Source organism: Elaeis guineensis, chromosome 11, assembly GCF_000442705.2.
Source record: "Elaeis guineensis isolate ETL-2024a chromosome 11, EG11, whole genome shotgun sequence".
Lineage (NCBI taxonomy): Eukaryota > Viridiplantae > Streptophyta > Magnoliopsida > Arecales > Arecaceae > Elaeis > Elaeis guineensis.
Genome location: NC_026003.2, coordinates 122,683,908 through 122,710,218, shown reverse-complemented (window position 1 = coordinate 122,710,218; position 26,311 = coordinate 122,683,908). Strand labels below are relative to the sequence as shown.

General features: G+C 35.9%; 2 protein-coding genes and 1 pseudogene across 12 annotated transcripts; all 3 read right to left on the bottom strand.

Moving 5' to 3' along the window:
• Positions 1–4,160: 4,160 nt before the first annotated feature.
• On the bottom strand, positions 4,161–21,502 carry LOC114914624 (uncharacterized). 11 transcript variants are annotated; one of them, XM_073245700.1, is made up of 11 exons: positions 20,394–21,502; positions 17,507–19,684; positions 17,281–17,417; positions 16,383–16,466; positions 10,107–10,225; positions 7,206–7,288; positions 6,942–7,002; positions 6,535–6,783; positions 6,174–6,358; positions 5,993–6,071; positions 4,161–4,187 (listed from the first exon to the last, which is right to left on the bottom strand). In XM_073245700.1, the coding sequence occupies exons 1-2, from the start codon at positions 20,770–20,772 to the stop codon at positions 17,619–17,621; spliced, it is 2,445 nt and encodes an 814-aa protein (XP_073101801.1). In that variant the 5' UTR covers positions 20,773–21,502; the 3' UTR covers positions 4,161–4,187; positions 5,993–6,071; positions 6,174–6,358; positions 6,535–6,783; positions 6,942–7,002; positions 7,206–7,288; positions 10,107–10,225; positions 16,383–16,466; positions 17,281–17,417; positions 17,507–17,618. The 11 variants fall into 11 exon arrangements, with proteins under 11 accessions (XP_073101801.1, XP_073101799.1, XP_073101800.1 ...); XM_073245698.1 differs by lacking the exon at positions 16,383–16,466 and adding an exon at positions 15,550–15,701; XM_073245699.1 differs by lacking the exon at positions 16,383–16,466 and adding an exon at positions 15,550–15,692.
• On the bottom strand, positions 6,636–14,159 carry LOC114914629 (synaptotagmin-3-like). Its single transcript, XM_073245374.1, has 6 exons — positions 14,117–14,159; positions 10,107–10,225; positions 9,924–10,025; positions 9,671–9,745; positions 7,206–7,288; positions 6,636–6,783 (listed from the first exon to the last, which is right to left on the bottom strand). The coding sequence occupies exons 1-6, from the start codon at positions 14,157–14,159 to the stop codon at positions 6,636–6,638; spliced, it is 570 nt and encodes a 189-aa protein (XP_073101475.1).
• On the bottom strand, positions 14,033–15,451 carry LOC140852439 (xyloglucan galactosyltransferase KATAMARI1 homolog; annotated as a pseudogene).
• Positions 21,503–26,311: the final 4,809 nt, after the last annotated feature.

The window sequence follows — 26,311 nt, the reverse complement described above, 5'->3', positions numbered from 1 at the left end:
ACTTAAAGCTGGTCGTAGTTAATCTTCCTAAGAATGGAGGTTATGGTTAATGACAGATGATTGAATGGAATGTTATTATTACTATATGATCTTCTATAATTCTATCGTATAATTCTGTACAACATGAAAATGGAATAACGTCACAGCCACGGAAGAAATTCATATGAAAACCTAAAAAATTGGGTATGTGATATTTCTTCTAAACTCAAAAAATTGCAATTAACTGTGACTTACAACATGATATTGTGTCGTGCACCCCATCCATCACCAAGCCACGCGCATGGTCCAACCACCCTATCGTCCCCGCTTGGGTGACAAGCTCACGCGACCGAGCTCGACATGATATTGTGGTTGGATATATTCCATTCTCTTAAAATCTGAACAAAAATCTGACTCCACAAATGACTCGGAACAAAACAATAGCATCGTGGTGGAAAGATCGGTTAAGAAACTAGTAGTTGGTTTTGTACATAGGGAAGAGACAATGAGGTCAAGACAGAAGCTCCAGGATAGATAGCTTGAAGCAACCTGGGAAGAATCGATAACAAGTTCCCCTCTCCCAAATACCCGAGATGATGGAGCAACAAATGCTGTTCGGAAGCGTACAAAGATTTGAACAGCATGGAATACGCCTGCTAGGGAGCGTACCACTGTTGGAGCCACTTCAAGTGGTGCCTCTACATCTGATGTACACACTGTTTTTCGGGTTTCGGGGAAGTAGAAGAACAGGGGGTCCAGGAAGACATGCCACCAAGAAAATCTTGTTCCACTGATGAATTATGTGTCCCTGAGGATCAAATAACTTGTCAACATTCATTAAAAATGCATAATCCTCCTAAAAGATTCGAGAAAGTACTTTCTTCTTGAAGGATTTGCAGGGCTTGTGAGGACCGATTTTGGATCCTGATATACGTGTCCATGTCCCATGGATATTGTATATGCGTTTGGTTGAATTGTTTGGGTTGCACGCTGTGGAATTTGCAACTTCAGTATCATCATGGAATCTGAAAAACACGGGAAAAAAAGGTGAAAAAGATTCATATTGAAACATAGGGGAGATAACCTTCAATCTTACATTTGAAAATTTGTGTAACTAATAAACCAACTTCGAAACATTTGTCAAGAAAATAACATTGATATTAACAAGTGAATATTTTTTATGGCACATGTTACAATTCTGGACTTTGTTTGCTGCGAGCACAGATCAGGATTTAAAGAGAGCCAGTTAAAACCTTACATTTTCTTTTCTTTACTCTCTCTCTCTCTCTCTCTGTGTGTGTGTGTGTGTGTGTGTGTGTGTGTGTGTGTGAATTGCAAGCTAGTTCAAGAGTTCAAGAATAGGATCGATATGGAGAAGGAATATCCTTATATGAAGAATTAGAGCATACGGAGAGACAAAAATAAACTACTTCCAGGTATTCGATACAATTTTCCTTCATTGAAGTAGAAGAAAAGCTAAGGACTATATTGGTCAAATATCCCGCACACAGGCATCGAAGTTTCATCACAGAACAAATTAGAATCACATGGAAGACAATTTCTCGCTACCATGGAGCGGCATTGAACAACCGATAGTAAGGCCAAATGATGCGTTAGATTTCATAACAAGGAAAAGTATTTGTTTTATTCTGCGAAAGATCCTTTAATGATTTGCAGATGAAATTATACTCGCAAAAATCTGAAGTGTTCTCAGCTTTTGGTATCTTGATGGTTGGGGTGGATTCAACAAGCACAATCTCTAGACGAAGACCATGAGAAGATCCTAACATTTTTTTAATTCCTGGTTGGTCATTGCAGATAGCAAGCTTCAACAATCTATGGCCAAGGTGTCAAGCAACCGCTAGTTTCTAATGAGCCTTCGTTTTCTAACGTGCTCTACTTTGACACTGTAACTTGTACCTTGACTTTATCTCTCAATAAATCCTAGGGTGGATCTTCCCTCCATTTATTTTCCGGAAAAAAAGAAAAATATAGACTTGAATGTGGCTGGTTCATTTATAGGGGCTTTACGAAATATTTCCGTATGCAAATTTGTACTAATCCAGCACCAGCATGTTAGGACCTTGGAGAGAAGTCTACTGTATAAAACCCCGTAGAAGATAGGTATCACACGCGAGTTCCTCATGTCAAGTTTGAACTAATCCTAGCATTTGGAGTGCTCAACAATTAAAATAGGCATTTGATATTATTTATTTATAATTTATTCTTAACTAAAAGTTGCTACAGTGACTTTTATACAAACCAGCAGGACAGTTCCATACTAAAAACTTGCAGCAATTCTCTACGTTAACTCATGCAGTGCCCATGAGGCTCCCTATAGCGAACATCCACGCTTCACAGCCGACTGTCAGGATGGCTTGGAAGAGGCACATTGATTGCAGCCGAACAAACGAAGAACACACTCTGGAACGTCATTCACTTCAAACGGCCACCAACTTCTGTAAAGATCATTCTGTCAATTGCCTTTGATTTCTTTAAGAAGGTAAGTATACTCCAATTCTCTGTTATTTAATCCTTGCATAACGGACTTCGTTGCGTATTTTCCCTATGAACTAAATCAAAGGAGATACGATATCTATAACCACAAATCAACTGTTACAAGGTCTATTCGCAAGTATTCCCAGCATGTTTGTGTTGTATGCATACAAATATGAATACAGTGCCTTCGAATTTTTCTCATTAAGAACAACATTATCAAATGTGGTAGTAAATTAAAAGTTTGTTCACAAACATTTCTCTTACATTCGCTTTTTAACATGTTTCCACTTCTTGATAACAGCATCAAGGAAGAAGTCAAAAATATGAAAAAGAAAATGGCAATAGGTGGAGGAAAGTGGCAATTAGATAGAGAACAAATCAACTAATGTATTTCATTACCATTCTCAGTATCCCTATAATGGCCATCTGCGAGCATTATAAGCAGTAAGAACATAAGACTTCACTTACGTTTCATCAAAAATTTAAGCAATAAGAACATAAAAATAGTTAAATTGTTTAGTCAGGGGCTCACTAAAGTACTATAACGTCCTATCACAATAATTATAGATGGTGTTATATTGTTTAAAAAAAAAAAAAAAGTAAAACGTAACAGTAGAGTGTCAGTGTGCCATTTTTGACGGGGATAAATCTTGAAGTTCTAAAGCTCGGATCACCAAAATTGCCCCCCTTGAGGAAACAAAAAGGAGAGGGCAAAAGACGCTGAAGAACCAATAAACCTAGGTGTGTCAAGCATAGAGACATGACATTCTGACTATATTCAACCAGGGCCATAAATAGCTACAGCTGGGAAGACAAAATGCTGGAGTATAAACAATACACAACATCTACATCATATAGTAGTTTCTATATGAGAAAATATACTGTTACTAGCATTTTGTTGGAAAGAACAAAAAATGTCCGATAACAGATGCTAACAAAACGACCCCACAATTTCTCCAACTGGTTTTGTTTCAACTTGAGGTATAACACCCATTAAATTCACCCAGTCCTATGGAAAAGAATTATAGCTCATGCTCATATGATATTCTGATGATCTTTTTTCCCCGATATGTTACAATATTGTTAATTGTTCATAATGCAAACTCTCACAATAAATATACACATCTATGGCCGTAAAATCAAACAATGCTCTCGCAATGAATATATAGCATCCGTGGCCGTGATATCAAATAGAGATCCATGTAATCTCCAGGTATATTGTTCCATTCCTTGAATTTATCAAATGATATCTTTCATTAATGCGCCCATTGTTAACACCATCTGAAAGATTGATATCTACATGCCCCAATGATTCCTATGATGTTAAAAAAGAGAGAAGAATGTGAAGGAGCAACATAAATGATAAATAAAAAGGCCACTCTGGCTTTTTCCTAACCTTTGCATGAAAGCTAAAACCTCTTCGCTTGCTCATCACTTCTATGCGAATTTTCTCATCCATCGGGGGCACGCACGGCTGTGTGCCTCTCCTGGTGGTGTCCCTATTCAACATATGTTGGGGGCAATTTCCCACTTCCATTAGCTACTAAGCCTTTTTTTTTTTCCCTTTCTTCGGGCTTCTGGTGACATAAACAGTCCTCTTTGTGATGGGCCAGCAGCTGAAGCTCCTCTTTCTTGTCGCTCAAGTATACCTCCTCTAACATGAACTGGAATTCTTCATTCCATCTTGGATCCCTGCTTTTCCTGATCATCTGAAATATACATTAACATGGAAGAAATATCAAGATGCTTATCAGCAAAAAAACTGAGAATAAAGGTAAAACCTGCAACACAGCAAGGTTGCTCGTAATTGTAAAACATGTGATTTCCAAATCACATAAACCATTCACCTTTACCCCAAAAAAAAAATAATAATAATAAACAACTTTACATTTGAAACAAAAAGTCTTAACGAGTTACAAACTAGACATTATCTGTGATCACCAATAAACATAAGGTATAAGAAGATAGAAATAGGACACAAACCAATGGCAAAAATATAGGGCTGAAAATGGATCAGATACCACCATATCCATATCTATATTTGTTTTGTTTTGTTTGACGAATACAAATATGGATACGGATATTATTCGGATGCAAAAATTCATATCCATAATTGTTTTAAACGGATACGGATACAATTCGAATACTGAAAGCATGAATATAATTACAGATATTACTTAGATAATTAAACTTTATGACTATAGAATCGAAGATATTATTAAATAGATGATAAATCAAGTTAATAACATATTTATATAGTTGTATATTTTTCTTAAAATTAATAAAAAATTATATAATATTATATAGAATTACATATAGATTCGGATATTCGGATACGGATCGGATAGTTGTCTATCCATATCCATTTTTCTTCGATGGATATGGATACAAATACGGATATTAATCGGATCCTCAAATTTCTATCCATATCCGGATTGATTCGGATGCAAAAACGGATCCGGACGGATAATATCCATACTACTTTCACCCCTACAAAAATGAAACAACATGATGTCCTATGTCAAATGGAGTCATTTTGACCAGTTTTGCATCAAAGATAAAGTGATACGGGCAAAGAGATTTAAGAGCATAGGATCCTCAAATAATAAGTTTCTCCAAACTAACGACAAAAGATGAATCACATTAACAGGATCGATTAAGCATCAAATTTTGTAGCATCCAAGTGATCGGAACAAACAAGATGAAGAGATCCCATATGAGAATTAAATTGAATTTTGTGGAAAGGATAGTGAAAAAGGACTGTAATGGAAGGCAGCGCTTGTCTACATCAAAAGAAACAAATCAGAAAATACATATCCAAAAGAGTCACAGCACCAAAATATGCAGGCAGATCATTGTATACACTATATTAAATACTAATGATACCATTTAGCAAAATGTCTGGCCGCAAAAATGCTGGCATTGAACTTAAAATGTGGGCAAACTATTAAAACAGAAGATGAGTTAAAATCAGAAAATGCAGCAAAATGAGGAATCATTAAGGAAAAAAAGGTTTTAATTCGATACACAATATTTAGATAATCAAGAGGAAAATGCATACATACACGAAATACAAATAAACATGCACATGCACATACACACACCAACAAAAAGGGGTTAGCGGTCCAATAGTAAAACAGTAGGGACTGGGTATCCACTTATAGAACAGTAGTGATGCACATCAATTGAGAAAGACCATGCATGCGTGCATATAGGGTTGAAGAACTGATTCAAGAGCAGTAGTTATACATAGAAAGAGACCCACAGAGCTGGCCATCAATGAGCTCACTTATGGCAGGCAAATAGACTTATGAACTGCAAGGTAACATGAAGGAAAAGGATTGTAAAATAAACAAGTCTCCCTCAAAATGTGTTAAATACCTCAAAGAAGATGTACTAAAGTCAGAAGATTGGCTTAGCAGAATACAACATGAAACCAAGAAAACAGTAATCAATTTATAGCAGCCAACATCAAGAACGACAGCTCTCAACAATCAAAGTATTTTAAACTCACCCTTGTTTTCTTCTTTTCTTGTCTGAAAAGGATCTGTGCATAAGGGGTATTGTGATGCTTTTCTTCTGCATCTTCTGCACTGTCAATAGTTACCAACAAAACCCCGCCATTAGATGATATATAATGAGTAGCCCTGCTGATTCCACTAAGCTTATCATCTCCATCTGAAGTACAACTAAACCTGCCATTTTCTTCTTTAAAAGGATCAAATTTCAACTCCACTACAAGCGTTCCTCTGTTTCTTTTATTTTGTGGATTGTTGAGGTTCAAGTTCTTGAGAAGATCAAGAGTGAATTCATTTGTCACACAAGGAGTAAGCAAGCGAAGGGGAATTACTTGCATGCCCAACTTATCATGCATTTTAACCTGTTAAAAGCATACAAGGGATTGCAACTTTAGATATAACATCCAGCCATTCACAAGAATAAAAGATGAAAAATATGCATGAATGAAAACATGCAGCCACTAACAACAGAGTCCCAGCATAAATGAACTAGCTAAAGATCAAGAATAGAAGATAAGATGCAAACAGGGAGCTAAACCTTTTCCCGGTCATAGACATGCAGCTCAAGAACTTGAGTTTCTGGGTCCTGCACTATAAGCTTGAAGTGTTCATTCCATTCAGGATTCACATTACTCATCTTCATTGAGGTTTTCTTAATGGTAGCCTCTCCCTACTCAGGCTGAGTTTCACATATGCGTCAGATTTACCAAGGAAATTCATTTTGCGGAGATTAAGTGCACAAACAATCTTCACATATAATATGCCCACAGGCTTCTTTGTGGCTCCACTGTAAAAAGGAGATATCACAACTTCAGACTATCCGATAAATGATAATTACGTGTCAGATTCTCTAAGAAACATACTATAGCAATTCATCAACAAAATAGAATGTAATTCTTTATTAAGCTGACTCAGAAGTTACAAGAAGTAAGATCACAACTTAACTAGGTAAAGCAGTGTGCAAGCCAACATGGTGAGTCCGCAAGAAACCAGTTTTTTTTCCACACTACAAGCATCAAAAAAAACTGTTTCAGATAGGTGAAGTTTAGATATTTACTTATTTCTTGATTTTAGACATTCTTCTTCCAATGAATTTTTGCACAAGAAAGTGTTGTTGTAATGCCGCAACAATAGAAAAATTGCAAGCACTAAAATTGTTCTCTAAAGCATAAAAGGTAATCATGCACAACGGTTGCACTTGAAACTCACCTAGCACTATCTAGAATGAGTACTTCTGCTTCAAGAACTTTGGGCCAATGGTAGAGATTTGAAAAATGCACTGCAACTGTTTCCTGTAAATTGTAGACAAGGATTATGCAAAGCAGTTAGTTCTACTGCTTTTGCTTGTTTTACATGTTACTCTGTGATTTTAGACTAAATTTTTCATGTTCATTAGATTACAGAAGAAAACTAGGCAAATACACCATATTCTCTCTTCCATTCCTTATGGGAGTGTTCTTGTATCCGTGTGCACATGTATGTATCTTCACATAGAGAAAAGGATATCTAACCAAGCTATCCTATAATGCATGATAGTAAATCCAAATCAATGACATGCCATTCATTAATGATCTGCAACATCCTAAATACCTAGCAGTAAAATTCAAATGCTTTGTAAAGCTATTACTTATGCATCATGTGATTACTAAATCAAAAGTTTTCTTTTTCGAAAAACATAGGGGCAATGCCACCACTAGGGTTTGAACACTAAACCTCTTCCAAGTGGAGAGGGATGCCAACAAGCAGACCTATGGCTGGTTAGCTAAATCAACAGTTTTTAATAACAAACAATTGCCTTAATTTATGATTTGGGACTATCCAAACAACTAGAGTTTTAGCTTGTATCTGCAGGTGTGATACAATAAACTGAGTAGACCAACCATGCATTGTGGCATAGGGGAAAAATGCAATGCGAGTTAAATATTGGAAGCATTAATGCATTGCCATATGAGCGTGTGTAATCAGAAATAACCTGCGTTTATCAAGAGATGGCCTTACAGCTTGAAAACATCCCAAATATATCTGAGAGCAAAGAACTTGAAGTAATGCTGGAGTTTGCAGATGTGGTGTAAAGGAACTGAGTGAAGGCCTTGTTAACATGATTTGCTCATTGGTTAGGAGGTAGAGGTGGCTCTGGACAAAAGCAGAGGTAACAATGTTGCCAAAGTGTAGTTACTGGAGAGGGGAGTTGAGGATATTGCTGATGAGACTGTTGAATGTCAAGGGATATGATGACTTGGCCAAGCTTGAAGTTAGACATATGTTAGAGCACAGAGGAAAGGATACGGTTGAAGACAAATAACGTACTCTTGCATGAAAGGAAGGACTTTAAGAGCTTCTAGAGGAAGGGGAGGGATGAGGCCTAGCGCGCATCATAGCCTTTGGATCAAGCAAAAAGGCAGGGTGAGGGGAGAAGGGGCAGTCAGTATCATGAATTTGGAAGAGAATTTGCTTATGGAGAGAAATAAGAATGACAATTTTGGAATGGGAGATGGAAAGATGGGTCTATGCGGAATGGGGAGATGGAAAGATGGGTTTAGGCCTTTGAAGAGAGAATGACGGGGGGCAGGGGAGTGGACTTCAATTATGTATTTATGTGCATTGTAAAGATTAAACATCAAAATGTCTTGCTTACATGCCATACATATGACATAAAATAATTTAAAAATTGTATATTTGCTAAATCCAGAATTTTTTTTGAGAATAATCCATAAGAAATTCATACTTGCATGATTTGCAAAAGCTAAGACCCAGTTAAATCATTACTCCTTGTCTGCACTTCAAATCCTTTTATCATTTTTATTCTTTGATCTTGCAATTATTTATTCATAAGAAATATCAATAGTAGAACAAGTTTACATATTCGTGATTTCCAAAGTGAGATGCAATAAACCATAAGTAGTGCCTATGGGTCATATTTAAATGTTAGAATCATAAATCAAACCAGCTACTGATCCAGGAGGATCACCAAGACCGTGATCCATGTAGGGTCCACTTAAGGCAAGCATAAAAAATTTTGGGAGCCGGATTTACTAATCCATCCTCTAATTGTTCAGTGTAATTTCCATAGGCCAAGTACTACAGTAGATCAACCTGGTGAAGAATGGTCATGGTCATTGCCACACACTATATATGCTAGTTTAATTGGAACATAACTCCCAGTCTGAAAAAAATCAATTAGTAATACACCGCAGTTGGGATTCCCCCCCAAAAAAAGGAGAGCATATACATTTTATGGTTTTTAATAGATCTGAGTTATTGTTCATAGTAAATACTATCTCCTCTCTAACTAGTGTAAAAGAAAGGCACATTGATTCTTTGCTAGGCTTCCATGGAGAAATTACAGGAAAACAAAGAGGGGAGGACCCAACTTTTAATTTTCCACAAATAGTCTTGATTCTTCCGTCCTTTTCCTTCCACCTAGTTGTTAAAAATTCTAGTAAAGCTGATCAGAGGAAAAAATCCAAATCATGTACAAATGTCCTCTATGTAGTAGCACTATCGATGCAATCAATGCCATCTATATCAACCAGCAAGAATGTCCATAAAGGGGAAAAAATCACTAGAATCACTGAAATTGTTAGAAGTTACACAAATTCCACTCTAAATTCCACAACCAGTTATCGTCTTCAAACTTAATTCTAGCCCAAGAAAATGGTTCATAAAGTTAAGACCTGAATAAAACGATATAGGACAGGTATTGCCATGATATCTCCACCCAGCAATTTAAGTCCAAAGTCAACACATGGCTGCAATAAGATTGAAAAAGAAGATCAGAAGCATTACTGTGAAATGACATCTAAGAATACACATAGATATTACACATACACGGGCACTCATGCACACCCACATAAGCATGCATGCACACACACATCCATGCACAGATGCATGTACAGACACAGAGACAATGCACACCCATACAAGTACCTTTTCCATTAAAGATACACTCAAGTTTGCAAAGCATGAAAAGCTTGGAACAAGTGGCTTTAGAGAAATTTGTGGCACCAAAAATATTTGTAAATCCAGTAGCTGAGAGAATTAAAAATGTCCTATTAGTTGCATATACTGCATATTATTTTATCCACCCATATGACATGGAAGATATCTGACCTGTACTGTAACTTCTAAAGACAATAACTTAAGGTTTACTGTTATGTTGGCATTGCCAGCCCAATGAATCCCTGGCTCAATAACTAATTGTTTCTCTTGAGTATCATAAACTTCAATACCTGTTAGATCAGAAACATGAATAAGGTAAGCAAGAGAAAGGACAAAGCTTACAAACGTGAAATCTTAAAAACCAAGAATATAGAATCACTGATGATAATTTAAGAGTGAGTATCAAAGCTCAAACAACCAAAGAAAAACTTAAAAGAACTCTGCACATCATTTCACCGTACTAATATAACTAATTTTGTAGAAATTTGATTAACTTTTGAGAATTGAACTGAGATCCATTTCTTATGGAAATGATAATGAAGTCAAGAAAATCAAAAGAAACTCAATGGATCACATCCATATCAGTGATAGACATTAATGACATTGTGATTTTTGAATATTGCCAGTTGGTGAATATAATCACACCTTAAATCCCATTCTTCAAACCATGTTTCGTAAAGCATGTCACAAAGGTGCTATTCAAAATTTAAACAATTTTACAGAATTTATCTAATTTGTCATGAAATTTAAATATTATAAATATGCTCATACAATCAAAAACTATAGTAATAACATGTCCAAGAACACTGTTGAAGCATGAAAGCAACCCTTTAATTATCAGAAAACATTCTTGATACAACATGAACATCATTCTTGACACATTCCCAAGATCATGATCCTAAAAAAGAACTTATTCTCTCATCCATAGAATTCCCTTTTTTTTTATAAAAAATTCACATGTAACTAAGAACATATTTAATTTCACTGATTTATTGCAACAAAAGAATGAAGAGATTATTGAAGGCATATCCAGTTGAATAAAATAAGGCTGATGAAGTGGGAAGGTCCTCCTAGATGTTAAGAGATCAACATGCCTCTAGCATCGTACATCCTAATCTAACATTGCATGGTCTTTTGGCAACAAAAGAGTACAAAGATGATAAAAGCACATATGATGCAAGACCACCAGAGATGGATGCAAAACAATAGTGGACCTAAAGATCTAGAGCAAGAAAAGTATTATATCAAAAACTCCCTCTCCTGTCTTATTATAGAAACAATACAGAATGAGAGAAAATCATCATTTAATTTCATAATTAAGCCCAAAAAGTTAATGTTATAAAATGTATAGAACAGTAATGCTACCAGGAAAAGGTCTATCAAAAGGTTGTAAATACTAGTATCGAACCTTGTAACACTTTTCTATCAAAACAATGTAGTATCGGTACCAATAATATGTCCCAAAACCAATAACTCTCAGTTTATTTAAAAAACATTGGTTCCAACTGGCGTAGTTGGTATGGTGCTGCCGGTGTGCACCGATATAGACCGGTATAGTTTGGTATAGCTGATACATACTATTATAGCTAGTTTGATGTCCCACCACCCGTACCGGTGCTACTTTCATGCAGAAATGGTATTTTAATAGTCATACCATCTTGATTTGATAGTTTTTGAAACCGTGGACTTTAAACTTCAAGGGCAACTTGCGATCAGCTGTTAGAAAGCTTATTTAAAAAAACTTCAGGATGCAGAACTGATTTTAGTACAAAAAATAAAGAAATTAAAAAAAAAAAAAAACTTATATGAAAGTTACGATATAAAGATAGCAGAAAATTGCACTATATCTCAATAAAACAGACTTTTAAGCACACATTGTAATGAAACTGTTGCACTTTAAATAGACACTTTGCACTTAGATTACCTCTTAGTTTTTAATAATTCTAAGAATGGTTTGCCGAACTAGTATCAAAGGCCGATTAGTGGTTCGGCAAGGCATAGGTCTGTACCATACCATTCAGGGATGTGCCAACACAAGAAGAGCCACATGAGGGGGGGAGAAGGAGAAGGGGAGAGGGCGAAAAAGAGAGAGCGAAAGTTGGAGAGGAAGAGGGGTCGAAAGTCCTCATCATTGGGGGTGGGGGGGTTTCCCCGCCCCCCGAGGGGGGTGTTGGGGGTTCGAAACCCTAACCCTGCAAGAGAGAGAGAGGGAGAGGACGAGAGCATGAGCAGCATCGAGGGCCGTGAGTGCAGGGGGAGGCAAGGGTCATGAGCACAGGGTAGAGGCGAGGCTGCAAAATGAAGTGTTCAAGGGTGGGTGACTTTTACACCGAAGTAACTCAATTGAAAAAACATGCTGAACGATGTTGGTAGCAGACTAGTCCGATTCGATGCGCTCCAAATTAATCAATTCAGCATGATCTAGCAGACTCTGATTTTAAGTTACAAGTTTTGAATGATCATATGCTTAAATGTTATAATACATCAATCAAGTTCCTTTTCTAATTCAACTTAAGACTGATACAATCCTATAAGAAAAAAGTATAACCCTCTTATACAAATCATATGAGATACATCAGCATCTTTGAAATAAAAACAAACAATCTATTCACCAAACTAAAGTTGTTATTATAATACATCAATCAAGTTCCTCTCCTAGTTCAACCCAAGACTCATGCAATCCTATAAGAAAAATTATAACCTTCTTATACAAATCACATAAGCTACATCAGCATCTTCGAAATAAAAACAAACAAAGTACTCACCAAAGTGAAGCTGCTAAAGTTTCTTCCTACGCCACATTCTGAAAGTTTTATTCAATGCAAGTGCTTAGAAGAAGAGAAGAAATGCACAATGAATTGTACGTGGAAGAGTATCGAGATTTAGATGGTCAAATTCCATTGATTCTAGAGCAAATTACAAAAACCCACTTGAGATTAGGGTTAGATAATACTTACACCCAATAGTTTGAAAAATATACACTTATCTCCCTAAGGTTCATTTTTATCCAACACTTTCACCCGGGACTTGATGGAACATTAGTCAAACCATTAGATCACAATACTACATCACCAAAAATTTATCAAATGATGAAAATAACCTTAAACACTACATGAACTTCCAAACTAGGACAATAATTGATTCGGCTTCCACTAAAGGACATACCAGCTCTTCCAATTAGAATAATGTTAAAATAAAAAACTAGGAGTACTTTGGGGGTTCTTCTTTTTGGTGGGAGAGGGGGGGGGGAGAAGCAGGGAGGGAGGGAGCGATGGAGAAAAGAAGAGTAGAGGAAGGAGTAGGGGGAGAGGAGATGAGGAGGGAGTTGAGCTTAGAGAAGAGAGGGTGGAAGTCTTCAGGAGGGGATGGGGAGGTGGGGAGGAAGAAATAGAAGAAGATCAGCCACCATCTCCCAAATTAATTTTCAGCTACCAATGTAAAAAGAGTCCAGAGAGCTAACCCTCTTAAAAAGGTCTTTGGTCTTGTACCTTGATGGATTGAGTTGATTTATAGATGGATTTATTTTTCTTTTCCAAAGATTAATGGTACTTGAGTCATGTGCCTGAAGACACTTAGGACTCGTTTGGTTCGAGGGAAGAACTTTTCTCCCCAGGAAGTAACTTCCTAGGAAGTAACTTCCGAGGAAGTTACTTCCTAGAAATAGGATTTTGGTATATTTGGTTGACCATGAGAAGATGACTTATTATAAAGTAGCTTATGTTTGGATGAGCACTTATTTTTTAAAAAAATTGAATAAAATACCTATTATACCCTTAATAGATATAAAACCATACATTTTTACTCATAAACTTTATATAAATATTAATCTTATATTTATATTAATATAAATATAACATTAATATATTATAATATAATATTAGACCATAATAATTTATTGTGTTAATATAATACTAATATATTAATATTATATTAATATAATATTAATATTTTAATATGATAAATTTATTAATATAAATATAAATATTATATTATATTAATGTAAATATTAAAATAATAGTAAAATATAATAAATATTAATATTATATTTATATAAATATTAGGATTATATTAATATAATATTATATTACTCTTCAGTAATTTATCCTAACCATCCATTGATATTTTACTAAATTTTAACTATGGATCTTAAAAGGATATTTCAGGAAAGAAAAAAGTATTACTGCTTCCCATGTCACGGAAAGTGCCAAAACCCACCTCCCCCATAGATTTCCAATTCCCATGAAATGTGGGAAGTGACTTTCCATGGAAAATGCTTTTTTCACTCTCCTTTTAAAACTCCAACCAAACAAGAAGCTCTTTCTTTACTTCCAAGGACGTGCCTTTTCCCCCCTCCACTTCCCGTCAACCAAACGAGTCCTTAAAATATGCCACACTGGCATATTAACATTGTGCTAGGATCCACGTATGTTAACCTTGGGATCAGCCTCATAAGCTTATCCCTCATAACTCTCACTTGCTCTTGATTGAACCTACCAGCACCCTATGCTCACCTTCCCCTCCCTCACCTCATCCTCTGATATGAGCATGGAGCGTCTAGTATAGTTCCTTGGGAGATGCCATAAGTACTGCACATATGAGGACCACGAGTGAAAAAATACCGGTACACACCCAGTCACCATCAAGTCAAACACCGACCTCCTCGTGTACGAGTCTCCTGAGGGCTGCAAGCAGAACACTGAGCTTTGGAGCATCTTCATGATGCTGCCCAATGAGTGGCACTTGCTCACATTCAAGTCACAGTCCATTGGCTTGCACTAGTGAGACTCACAACACTGACTAACTAGTTGGCTGCGGATCAAAGTAGTCTAGTTCGGATGTTGGACGTCACCGAAAGAGAATGACCAAGACCTCTCCAGCTTCTTCATCTTGTCTTTCCAAACAAAGACCTCACTATCTTTGGAAGGGTGGAAATAGGTAGGATATGGTATTGCAAAATCATTGCTGTGCCAGGGACTAGATTCAATCACCAGCATGTTCATGTTCTTAGCCTCAGGAAGGACCAAGAACTTGCCATCCCAAGCATTTTCCTCCTCATCCAACCTTCTGAAGTCCCATGTGATCATCCCAGCCACAAGAAAGTGGTCTTTTCCTCCCATGGCTGCCCATTCTGGCTGCAACTTCAGCCACCGGATAAGGTCCAGCCACAACGAGTTCCGAATCGATGTGTTGTAGCCTTGGAGGTATTAAGCGACGTCGAGCCCTGCATAAAATGGAACGAAGATGGAGGAGGCTCTGGAGGAGTTATTTGTCAGGCACTTGTACCGCTTCATCTGGTTATGGAAGCTGACTTCGAGCATAATCTGGTTGGTGGTGTACCACTTGGCATCGGAGAAGATGCTTTCGGAGTTGTCAAGTGGGGACCAAGGCCATTGGAACAAATCCAAGTCAGGCCATGGAACCACAACTGATGCACCCTCCAAAAAGAAGATTTCACATGCAAGTACTGACTTGGATCCTTTTAATGACAAGCTACTAGAGATAAAATTGTTCCATATATATTACTGGACAAGCAGAACTCAGAAACGGCAATCAAAAAATGGGTATTCGGCCCCAATCTCTATGATGTGGTGGGGTGGGAAAGTGAGAATGAAACCTGACTAAGAAGGACGCTTGCTGCCAGATGTTGGTGGGGAAGGATGCTTGTCACCGAAAGTGGGTTGAAAGAAAGCTTGTCGTCGGTTGCCCATCAGGAAGGGATGCTCATGGTGGGGTGGTGATGCAAGAAAGGAACCTCATCTGCTCAATCTTGAAGAAAGGAAGACTCTCAAAGACCGAAGACTTGGAAGGGAGTCAGGAAAGTGAAAGAAGAGCCATATATTCTTATAGTGATAATTTTGTCTTTTTATATCAAATAGACGGTTCCTTTAACGCTATTAATTTAACTGAGTATAAGCATAGATTTTGCAAACTATTGGGTGTAAGTATAATAAACAAAAACCTTAGGGGGATTTTTGTAATTTACCCTTGATTCTATGCAATACTTCCCAACACGTTGATCAAATATTGGCTTCATTGTGCTTGTTATTGTATTGCATATTGCATATGTATATTCATACAAATTTGAGAAAATGAATGCCAAATGAAATTATGATCAATTACCTGCTGAACTACCTATACTAAGAAAAACAACAAAATCTTCAACTCTACCAAATATGACATATGAAAGTTGACAAACCTTATCCAAGTAAGGCCACATAGCAAAATAAACTTATTCATCTAGTCAAAAAAACAGACAAACAATAAAAAGAATTCCATTAACTAAAAATAGGCATTTGCCAAGCACAATAAATAAATTGCAACTATACAATTCCATGATGCATATTTGCTTGTTCCATGCGACAAGTTTGTGTACAATATTCTTTTGTTTATTTGGTAGTACACTAAACACCTTGATAATATTACCAGATGTCCAATTTGCTGACTCACATCATATATATATATAAGAATACTCTGTGAAGGAGTATTGGAGTGTTACCAACTCAGCTTCTTAAATGAGTTTTGTTGTGCAACCTGAAAAGAAAATCTCTTCACATTAAATTATGTGATTAATGTATGGATTATTCTATTCTTATAATTAAAGCTTAACACCTCTTCACATTAAATTATGTTATTAATGTATGGTATTATTATATTTTTACAATTAAAGCCTATTTATATAGGTAGTTAAGAACATGAAGTGGCTCTAAAAATTTGAATGAATATTATTTTATTATTTATATATAATTTTTTTTCAATCTGATTAAATTTAGAAAAAAATTATTTTCGTACATCCGGCCCCGCACAACGCGTGGGTCTTCAACTAGTTTGGCATATAGATAATGAAAGCCTCATATATGTGACAACATGGAAATTCAACTTGTCCATTTTCAAAATAATCCTGTAAAGAGTACATGCATCACCATAAAGCTTAGAGGCAATGATTGGTATTTCGAGTAAACAAGTAAGAACGAAGATTCTAGCAATCAATTTCATGACAGGAAGATTCAATAGGTAATGGAAAGCATGATACAGGGGATTAGTGGGTGAGTGGGATATCTGCTTTTGGAAAAACACAGGCTTAGATAAAAATTTTAAGCAAGCAAAATCGCTTATAACAGCATCTTTCTAAGAAACAAAGAAAAAAGAGGGCGAAGTAAAAGCAGATGAAAAAATCTCAGCACCAAAAACAGCTACGCTTGAATTTTCTTTTCACGATTCTTCTCTACTTTTAATATTTCAAAGGACAGACAAAATGGTGAAATGAGTACAACAACTTAAAAAATTTTGCCCTGACGAAATCAGATCATCATCAATAGGAATATGTTACATAAGATGTTTATCATACCTTGACCTTGCCAATATCTGCTGATGCCACAAATTTCCCACCAAATATCAAGTTTACCATATGAATCAGTAGACTACTTCATGCTTCAATTATCTTTCCTCACTAGATAATTGTTTGAAAATACATAATTTGAACCCCTACAAGATTGATAACTAAGTTATACACAGAACAAAATTGATGCATATAAGACAAAAGAACTAACAGTCAGTGCTAGTGTATAACTAACCTCTGTTGAAAGACTTTCTGGGTACAATACCTCATCCACAAAGAAACAGTGGCATCCACAATCTTGAACATATAGGCTCCCTTGAATTTGCTATGCTTCATACATAAACTCCTTACTGGATATCCCAGGCAAGAATACCACTTTTGACAATCAGAGCTTGCAATGCAAATAATGACTGCAGCTCATTTTTCTTGATGAAAGCACTACATATAACACTACACAGCTCCTCATCCGGGTATATGCCAACATATAACATCATCTTTAGAAATATTGTTGCTTCATTTACAAAATTTCTTTTGCATAATCGATTGATTGCCGCACTGAAATCTTTGATTGAAACTTCAAACCCAGATCTTATAATTCTGTCAAAGAGCATAATGGCTTTATCTGGCATTCCTTTTGCACATTGTGCTTTGACTACTGTGGTGTAAGCGAACTTCCTCAACCCGACACCCTGATCCAGAAGAGTATTTAATAATTGTTCAGCATAGTCTACTTTGCCTTTCAAGCAAAGGATATTAATAAGAAGGTTATATGTTACAGGAGTAGGCATAAGATTGTGTTGTAACATTTCATCATGCATGCGAAAAGCCATTTCTATGTTTCGCACTTCACAAAATCCTTGGATAAGTGTATTATATGTAATCTGATCAGCACATATACCTGCTATATGCATATCATTGAGAATGGCAACAGCCTTTTGTAGCCTACCTTGCTTACAGAGCCCCTTCATAACTACACTGTATGTAATAACATTGGGCATGACTGCTTTCTCAATCATTTCATCAAACATTCTTAGCATTAAATCAGTATTCCCAGCTCCAACAAATGCATCCATAAGAGTGGTGTAGGTCGCTACTGTCGGATTGAATCCATTAAGTTCAATTTGCCTAAGAAAGTGCTCAGCCACAGTTAACTTTCTAATCTTGCAAAAGGCAAAGATTAGGGTATTATATGTGACAATACTTGGAGACAACCCTAGCTTAAGTATGTGTTCATACAACTCAAGTGCACCATCAACATCACCAATTTTTGCATAGCCATCAATCACAATATTGTACAAAATGATGTCCACCATCTGACTGTTAGTGGCTAAATTGTCCAAATACCACCTTGCTTCCACCAGCATCCCTTTCTTGCACAAGCTTGAAAGAATTGCCCCATGAGTAAATGAATTAGGCATCACTTGTTTGGAGCACATCATTTGGCATACTTGAAGTGCCCTTTCAATTTCTCCTAGTTTGCAATATCCATGGATCAGGATGGAATATGCTACCAAATCCATGTGCAAACCAATAGCTCCTATCTCATCAAGCAACTGATGTACTTCACCAATTTGCCCCTTTTTAAACAGAGCACTCAAAAGCACACTGTATGCAACAATGTTCAACTGAATCCCTCGAGCAATGACCTCCCTGCGCACCCTCAACCCCTCTTCAACATCCCCCTTCTCACAATGCCCTGTAATCAGTATAGTGTAAGTAACAAGGTCTGGCTTCAGTCCCTGTAAAATCATCATCTTGATGAGCTTCCAAACCTCACTAATCAGCCCAAGTAAACGGTATCCATTTATGAGGATGTTATATGTCACAACATCAAGCAATATGCCATCCTTCTCCATGTCCTCAGAAAGCTTCAAAGCTTCCTCCACAGAACCTGCTACACATAGCCCATGTATGAGAGTATTGTAACTGTATCTATCCAGATGCAACCCATATTTAAGCATCTGAGAGAAGATAGATTTGGCAAGCTCTACCAAACCTGCATTACATAATCCAGACATGAGGGTGTTCAAAGTGATGACGCAAGGCTTGATTTCTTTTTGACCCTGCATCTCTTGGAAGAAGGATATGGCATCCTGCAACCTCGACTGCTTGCAAAGACTGTCAATGAGGATGTCATATGTGTATTCACTATGAGAAACCCTACGGGCTCTGATTTCTTTGTAGATATCCCAAACCATGTCTGTATGTCTTAAATTGTACATCAAACTGTCGTAAGTGAATATTGAAGCTTGCATGTTCAGGCTGTCCATCTTGCTGAGAACATAAAGGGCATCATGAATCATTTCCAATCTAGCATAAACATTTGCCAGCATGTCCCATACTATACTACAAGAATTCCAGTCTCTGAAATTATTCTGAAGCAATTCACAAAGGGATGGTGCCGAACCAGACCCTGAAGAAAAAAAGCAAAGCCATAACTAAATTGTTTGCATGTAGCTATTAATTTTTATTTTTTGGAGCAATACCTAGGATTTGAAACGTGGACCTCCTGAAAGGAAAGCCCTTTAGGGTGAGGTGCCAACCAAACTAAAGTATAGCTATTAACCGCAATGCACAGCACATATCCAAATGCAAAGACAAGATATGCAAAATATAACAAACTAATTTCTTTTCTTACACAACCAATCATCTTATGTGGGTTTCCCCCTTTTTTGTGTACTTACATCAGTATTTTGATTTTCATGGGACCTTTCTGATTGGAAAAGGCCAGTTCCTAAGCATCTAAAAAATGAGGTAACAAAATCTTTAGCATGAAAAGACAAGGAATTGAAATTAATCTAAGATAGGGTTGTGTGCTTCTATTATCAAAATCAAGCAATATCAATGCCAAAAATCGATCTTGACAACTGACATTAAAGCAACAAAAGATCATCCGAAAAGATGAAGATAATAAAGAAAATCGCAGTAGATAATATATATCAATAACCCAAAAAAATCCAGAGCAATTAAATAACAAATAAACTGCAGTGTAATAGATTATTGGGAGAAAAGGGTGTCATCAAATCCAATGTACAGTAGAACCAAGACAATCAGCGTTTTGAAACTAAAAGTAAGTAAAACAAAAACAACAGAAAACACAAGGAAAAAAAAAATCATCTAACCTTCTCCATGCAGCATTTGCCTCAAAACCCTCTTCATCTCCTCCAACCTCCCCTCTTGAGCCAAAGCATGGCAAGTCTCCAGACGAGCAAGCCTGGCATCCTCAAATCTAGTGCTCGCCACCTCCCTGCCCATAAAGTTTCCATCTTTCGTGGTGCCGCGAGATTTCCTATCGACCCGCGTCCGATTAGAGGGAAGAAACAGTCGCGCACGCCCTTGTTTCGCTAGGGTTATTATTTCTCTCAGAGGATTCTGGGATGTCGACGAATCAATAAGGAAATCGTCCGCCGCTTCCGCCGCCGCCGAGGAAATCGAGGGCTTGGGGCCTGGAAGCGGAGGAGGGAATCGGCAGGAAGGACGGAACTTCGGTCGGAAGAGCATCGAAGTGGGAGGTTCTCACGGCGTAGAAGAGGGAAAAGTAGGGATGGCAACGGTAGGGTACCCGCAAATTTTGCCCTACCCATATCCGAACCCGTTTAAAATCTAACTATCCAAACCCATCCCAAACTCAGGCCGGTAATCCTCCCCTCAAAAAAAGAAAAACGATAGAATCCCCTTCCCTTGGTTGTGTCTACTGCAGCGAGAGGACGCGCCTCCCATTCTTCCGTAGCTTCCCATCCCACTCGTCGATCAAAATCCCCTAAATCATTCAAAATATCATGCTTCTACCAAGATTAAGCTCTCAAAACCTCGAGGGACCAACTCACACCGCCACAACTCGCACAAAATCCCTTATGCTTGAGAAAAAAAAGCCCCAACCGGAACCTATGAAACCCCTCCGATCTCCCTCAGGTGCTCTCCTTCCCCATAGATCTTCGAAAAAGAGAATGAAATGAAAAGAAAAAGAAGTGAAAAGGAAAAAAAAAAAAAAAAAGAGCAGTCCATGTGGGAAAAGGTCTTACCTTCCAATATTTTCCGTCTTTACTATGTTTTCGTGGATTTTTCCCATGTTTTCCCCCGATTTTCCCCTCTCTCTTTTACCGTCCTTATGAGTCTCGAGCGGGTGGGAAGCCGAAAAGAGAAGGGCTGGGTTTTGCGTTGGGGTATCTCCGTTCCTTTTTCCGTTCTCCGGAGCCTCAGTCGGGGAGCGGCCGAATATTATCCGAAGATTTAGGAGGCATTTGATAGTCCGTAATCCCGAAGGAATTATATATAATTTTATAATAAATATTTAAATTATATTATTTATTTTATTATTTTTATAAATAATATTATATTATATATAATACAATATTATTTTAAAAAATAATAATTTAATTATCTAAAAAAATGATTTTATGATTACATATAACCTTATAATCCTGCAATCTTACAATAAAATAACTTCAGAATCAAAATATCTTCATCAAAATAAATTATGGATAGTTCCAATTGATAAAAATAGAAGGAAAATATAATACATGATGTCACAAAAAATAGTTGGTCTCAAAATTAAGTTGTCATTCTATAAAATAGATGATAATCAATAAACAAAGATGAAATATTTTAAAAAAATTAGTTTATATTTTATGTAATCTAAATTGTATACCAAACACTATAACGTAGGATTTCTTGTAATTTTACAATAATATTACTGTACATACCAAATACTACAATATAAGATTCTCTATAATTTTATAAGATAATCATATTTTCTCTACAATCATATTACTATAGCAGTATTACCTATGTAATACACCAAATACCACCTTAGAGTCGAACCCTCTCATGCTCTCAATAATAAAATTTTGATTTATTTGAATAATTTTAAATTTTATAAAATATTATTTAATAAATTTTAATTTAATTTGAAATAGATCAAATATTTAAAAAAATTATTTTGACTCTCACTGAACCCATCGTAACATGATATACAAGATTACTCCATTGCATTTTTAGGTTTATATATTATATTTTCATATGATTTTTTTAAATAATTTTAAAAATTTATATAAAATATATAAAGTATCTTGATTTACGATATACAGATAAAAAAATATTAGAAGATAAAAAAATTAAAATAGGTTGTATTAATTAGGTGATCCTAATTCATTATTTTTTATTTTTAAGATTAAATTTAAAATTTTATATTGAAACATATAGAAATACTTAATTTATTATATATAATCTAAAAAATATCAAAATTTTGACATAAATAAAATTAATCATTTTGGTTTTATGAAATATATATATATATATATATCTACATATTTAGTTTAAAAATTTGATAATTAAAAAAATAAATTTAAAATTATGAATTATATTTGTTGATTGATTTTAAGATTTAATGATAAATAATCTATTTATAGACTTGATCTGATCAAGATATATTAGGCTAGATTAATTTACTATTATCCCACAGAATGGGCTCAAAAAATTAATAACCAAGTTTGGATTAAAATATGGAGTTCGTTTACTTTTTTGAATCCGATTTGGGTATATTGTTGGTTTAACCAAGGGCTGATTCAGGGCTGGATTGGTATTAAAAAAATTAAAATTGAAAGATTTTGTATTTCATATTCATATAAAAAAGTTATTATAAATATTTTATTTTATTTTTATCCTTATTGGATACTTTTTTATGGCATTAGTATATTTATGTTATTTGTATATTTGTATTCTGTAATAAAAATTTTTATATATTTTGTATCCAGAAATTTTGTACTCAGAACTTTTATTCTAGCTTCAATTCGCAAAGAATATTGTTTGATTTTATTTGTGATATGGATTCAAAATAATGGAATAAAGATAAAAAGATCATGCTAGAGGTAATTTAGTTTCAAATATCATCATTTATTTCTTCAATCATTTTTTGTTAGGGAATCTTCTCAATTCAATAATACTTTTTAAATTTTTTTGATGTTCATATTTTCAGTTTAAATGAAGAAGTTATTAAAAATGAAGATTAGTAAGGAAATAAATTTATTAATTAATAAAAAATTATATATTATACTATATAAAAAATTCATATATAATAAATATTTTAATTTTTTTGATTTCAGTTGAACCCCGTTGTGAAGTGCGGGTTACATACTAGTTAACTAAAATTCTCAAACCCAGATGTACATGTCGGGTATCTGAACCCATCTGATTAACTATCATTCATATTTATATTATCATGAGAATAGAACTCCATAAACTAAAAATTTTGTAACCAACAAAGAATCCTTTCAATCAAAAATCCCAAATTCTACAAACTATCATGCTTCTATCAAGATTAAGCTCTCGAGGGGTCAACTCACACTACCACAATTCTCTCAAAATCCCATATGCTTGGGAAAGAATCCCAATTAGAACCTAAGAAACCTCTCCGATCTTCCTCAGGTGCCCTCCTTCCTCACAGATCTCTGAGAAAGGGAATGAAATGAAATGAAAATGAAGCAAAAAGAAAAAAAATGAGCGATCGTTGTGGGAAAGGATCTTGCCTTTTAATTTTTTTTTCCATTTTTTCTTTTTTTTATTGATTTTTCCTATATTTTCCCTAGATTTTTTCTTATTTTTTTTTCATCATCAGAAGCCCCGATCGGGTGGGAGACTTGAGCGGCAACTGAACAGGGAAGCCTAGGCAATGGCTAGTATTTTGTTATATATAAGTGCGTAAGTGGTATAAATATATTATCAATCAATCTAAAAGTGGACTTAACTTTGCTTTATTAGATAACGTGGTGGTTAGATTGTCTAAGGATTTGAAGTTCCAATTCTCTCATTGGTCGCGCATTGATTGTGAGTCAAAATGGACTCTGACTTATATAGAATGAGACATTCTTCCCCCATGAGGTGTCTTTTAAATGATAAAATTATGAGGCCTGGTGCCATAGTACTAGAGACTGAAACGGATAATATCTCATGTATGTAGGAGCGGAGACAGACCCATCCAAGTCATGAGTCTTTGACCGCAACATTGGCACCCAATATATCTTCGACGGACTGTGGTGCATCTCCCATAATCTTGTCCAGGGTCCCTCTTGACTAGGGAGTTATGTTGCAATGTAGGTTAGAGGGTGTCATTGGTCTCATATTGATTGTGAGTCAAAGGGACTTTGATTTATATGCAATATGACCTTTTTTCCTTCGTAAGACACCTTTTAAAGAATAAAACCATGAAGCCCCATGCCATAGTACTAGAGGTCGAAATGGACAATACCTCACATGCGTAGAAGTGGAAACCAATCCATTCAAGCCATGAGATCTTAACCGCAACATTGGCATCCATCGTGGGGCCGACGTGTCTTTGGGGGATTGTGATGGTTCTCCTGCAATCTTACCTAGAGTCTCTCTTGACTAGGGTGTTACGTTGTGATGCAGGTAGGAGGGTATCATAAGTTTCATATTGGCGGTGAGTCAAAAGAACTTTGGTTTTTACGGGATAAAACATCCTCTCTCCTATGAGGTATCTTTTAAAGGATAAAATCATGAGATCCCATGCCATATAGTGCTGGAGGCCAAAACGGATAATATCTCATGTACATATGAGCAAAAACTGGCCATCTGATCCACAGGACCTTGGCTGCAATAGTGTTCATGTCACAATATGGCAAGTAGGTCTAATAAAAGCCACATGCATGTTTTTTTTTTCTTATTTTTTGATAAAGGGGCCGAAGCATATCAAATTAATGAAATAAGTACATTATAAAGAAAGAGAACCCAAAAAATATATAGTTACAATGAAGATAAATATCTATATCCAAAATAGTATTCACATCAAACAAAAGCAAACAGAAGAAAATCTTTATAGAAGTAGCAATGAAGACTTGTACCAAAACATTGAAACCGTAGGACGAAGGAGTCCAAAAATATGTCATCATTTCTTCAAAAAACAAGCTTGCACTGCATATAAGAGAGGAGAACTTCATACAAGAGTTGTCGAAGTTGACAGAGTAAGAATTCTACAGCAAACATAAACCTAGGCCTGCATTGTAATTGGACAACATTGTTGCTTTAAAAACTTTGCTTGCACTGCATAGGAGATGGGAGATTTTCCTACAAAAACTGTCAAACCTAACACAATAAGAACTCCACAGCAGAATAAAAGCTAAGCCTGCATTATTACTGGACAGCTGATGAAGAAGGAGGCTTTTGTAACAGAAAAATAAAATGAAGATAATTCCCTAGCTGAAAAAGAAGCAAATGCCAGCAGCAAATACATTTATAGATCATATCAGCAGGTATACTTGTATTATATAAATCAAAGGATGAACATGCGTAAACAGTTGATGATGAACTGCATACTCCAGACTATTACAGAGAATAGGTATCGACCATTGAAGGATCACACAGTGAACACAGTCTGAAGGAATATTTGAGAGAAAACAGGATCGCACCTAGTGGAAGAAATAGTGAACACAACCAGAATCTGCAGATAGGATTATGTAGAGAGAAGAAGAACATCCAGAGAGAAAACAACAGCCGTCATTAACTTGCAACAAAGTTAAAGAAGAAAAGATAAAAAGAAAACAAGCATCACAGACGAATATAGTTCGTGCCGGCAGCATCATTTCGAAGTAGAGTATGAAGCTCAGTAGATAAGGAACTCAGAGGGTTAATAGAATCATCATCGTCCCGGGCATGTTTAGCAAGCCAATCAGTCATCAAGTTTGTTTCCCAAGTATGAGGAGCAACAAAAATTTGGAGGGACCTTCGACATTGCAATATATCTCTGAAGATGGGGTGGCCATATCATTTTGAAGTGGCAGAAAAATTTATCCAGGATATAACAACAGCAGAGTCATATTCTAGCAGAATATGGTTCTGTTTAAAAGTGTGGATAGTAACTATCAAATCAGTCCAAGCACCAATAAGCTCAGCAAAGACTCAACACATGAGTGATGATTGATTTAAAAGATGTTCTCTATGGCATGGATGTCTTTGGCGTTGCCTTTGTTTCTCAACAGCGATGCTTCTTTAAGACAAGCTTAAAGACGACATGAGAGCGGTTGATGGC

What these genes read in the sequence shown, in the direction of transcription:
- LOC114914624 (XM_073245700.1), bottom strand. Translation starts at nt 20,772, where the DNA reads ATGCTCTTCCGACCGAAGTTCCGTCCTTCCTGCCGATTCCCTCCTCCG. An exon ending in GCAAATGCTGCATGGAGAAG is followed by an intron (nt 19,685 to 20,393) that starts GTTAGATGATTT and finishes TTTTTTCTTCAG; the next exon opens with GGTCTGGTTCGGCACCATCC.
- LOC114914629 (XM_073245374.1), bottom strand. Translation starts at nt 14,159, where the DNA reads ATGGGGGAGGTGGGTTTTGGCACTTTCCGTGACATGGGAAGCA. An exon ending in CTTTAGAAGTTACAGTACAG is followed by an intron (nt 10,026 to 10,106) that starts GTCAGATATCTT and finishes TAATTCTCTCAG; the next exon opens with CTACTGGATTTACAAATATT. An exon ending in CTCATTCTAGATAGTGCTAG is followed by an intron (nt 6,784 to 7,205) that starts GTGAGTTTCAAG and finishes TCCTTTTTACAG; the next exon opens with TGGAGCCACAAAGAAGCCTG.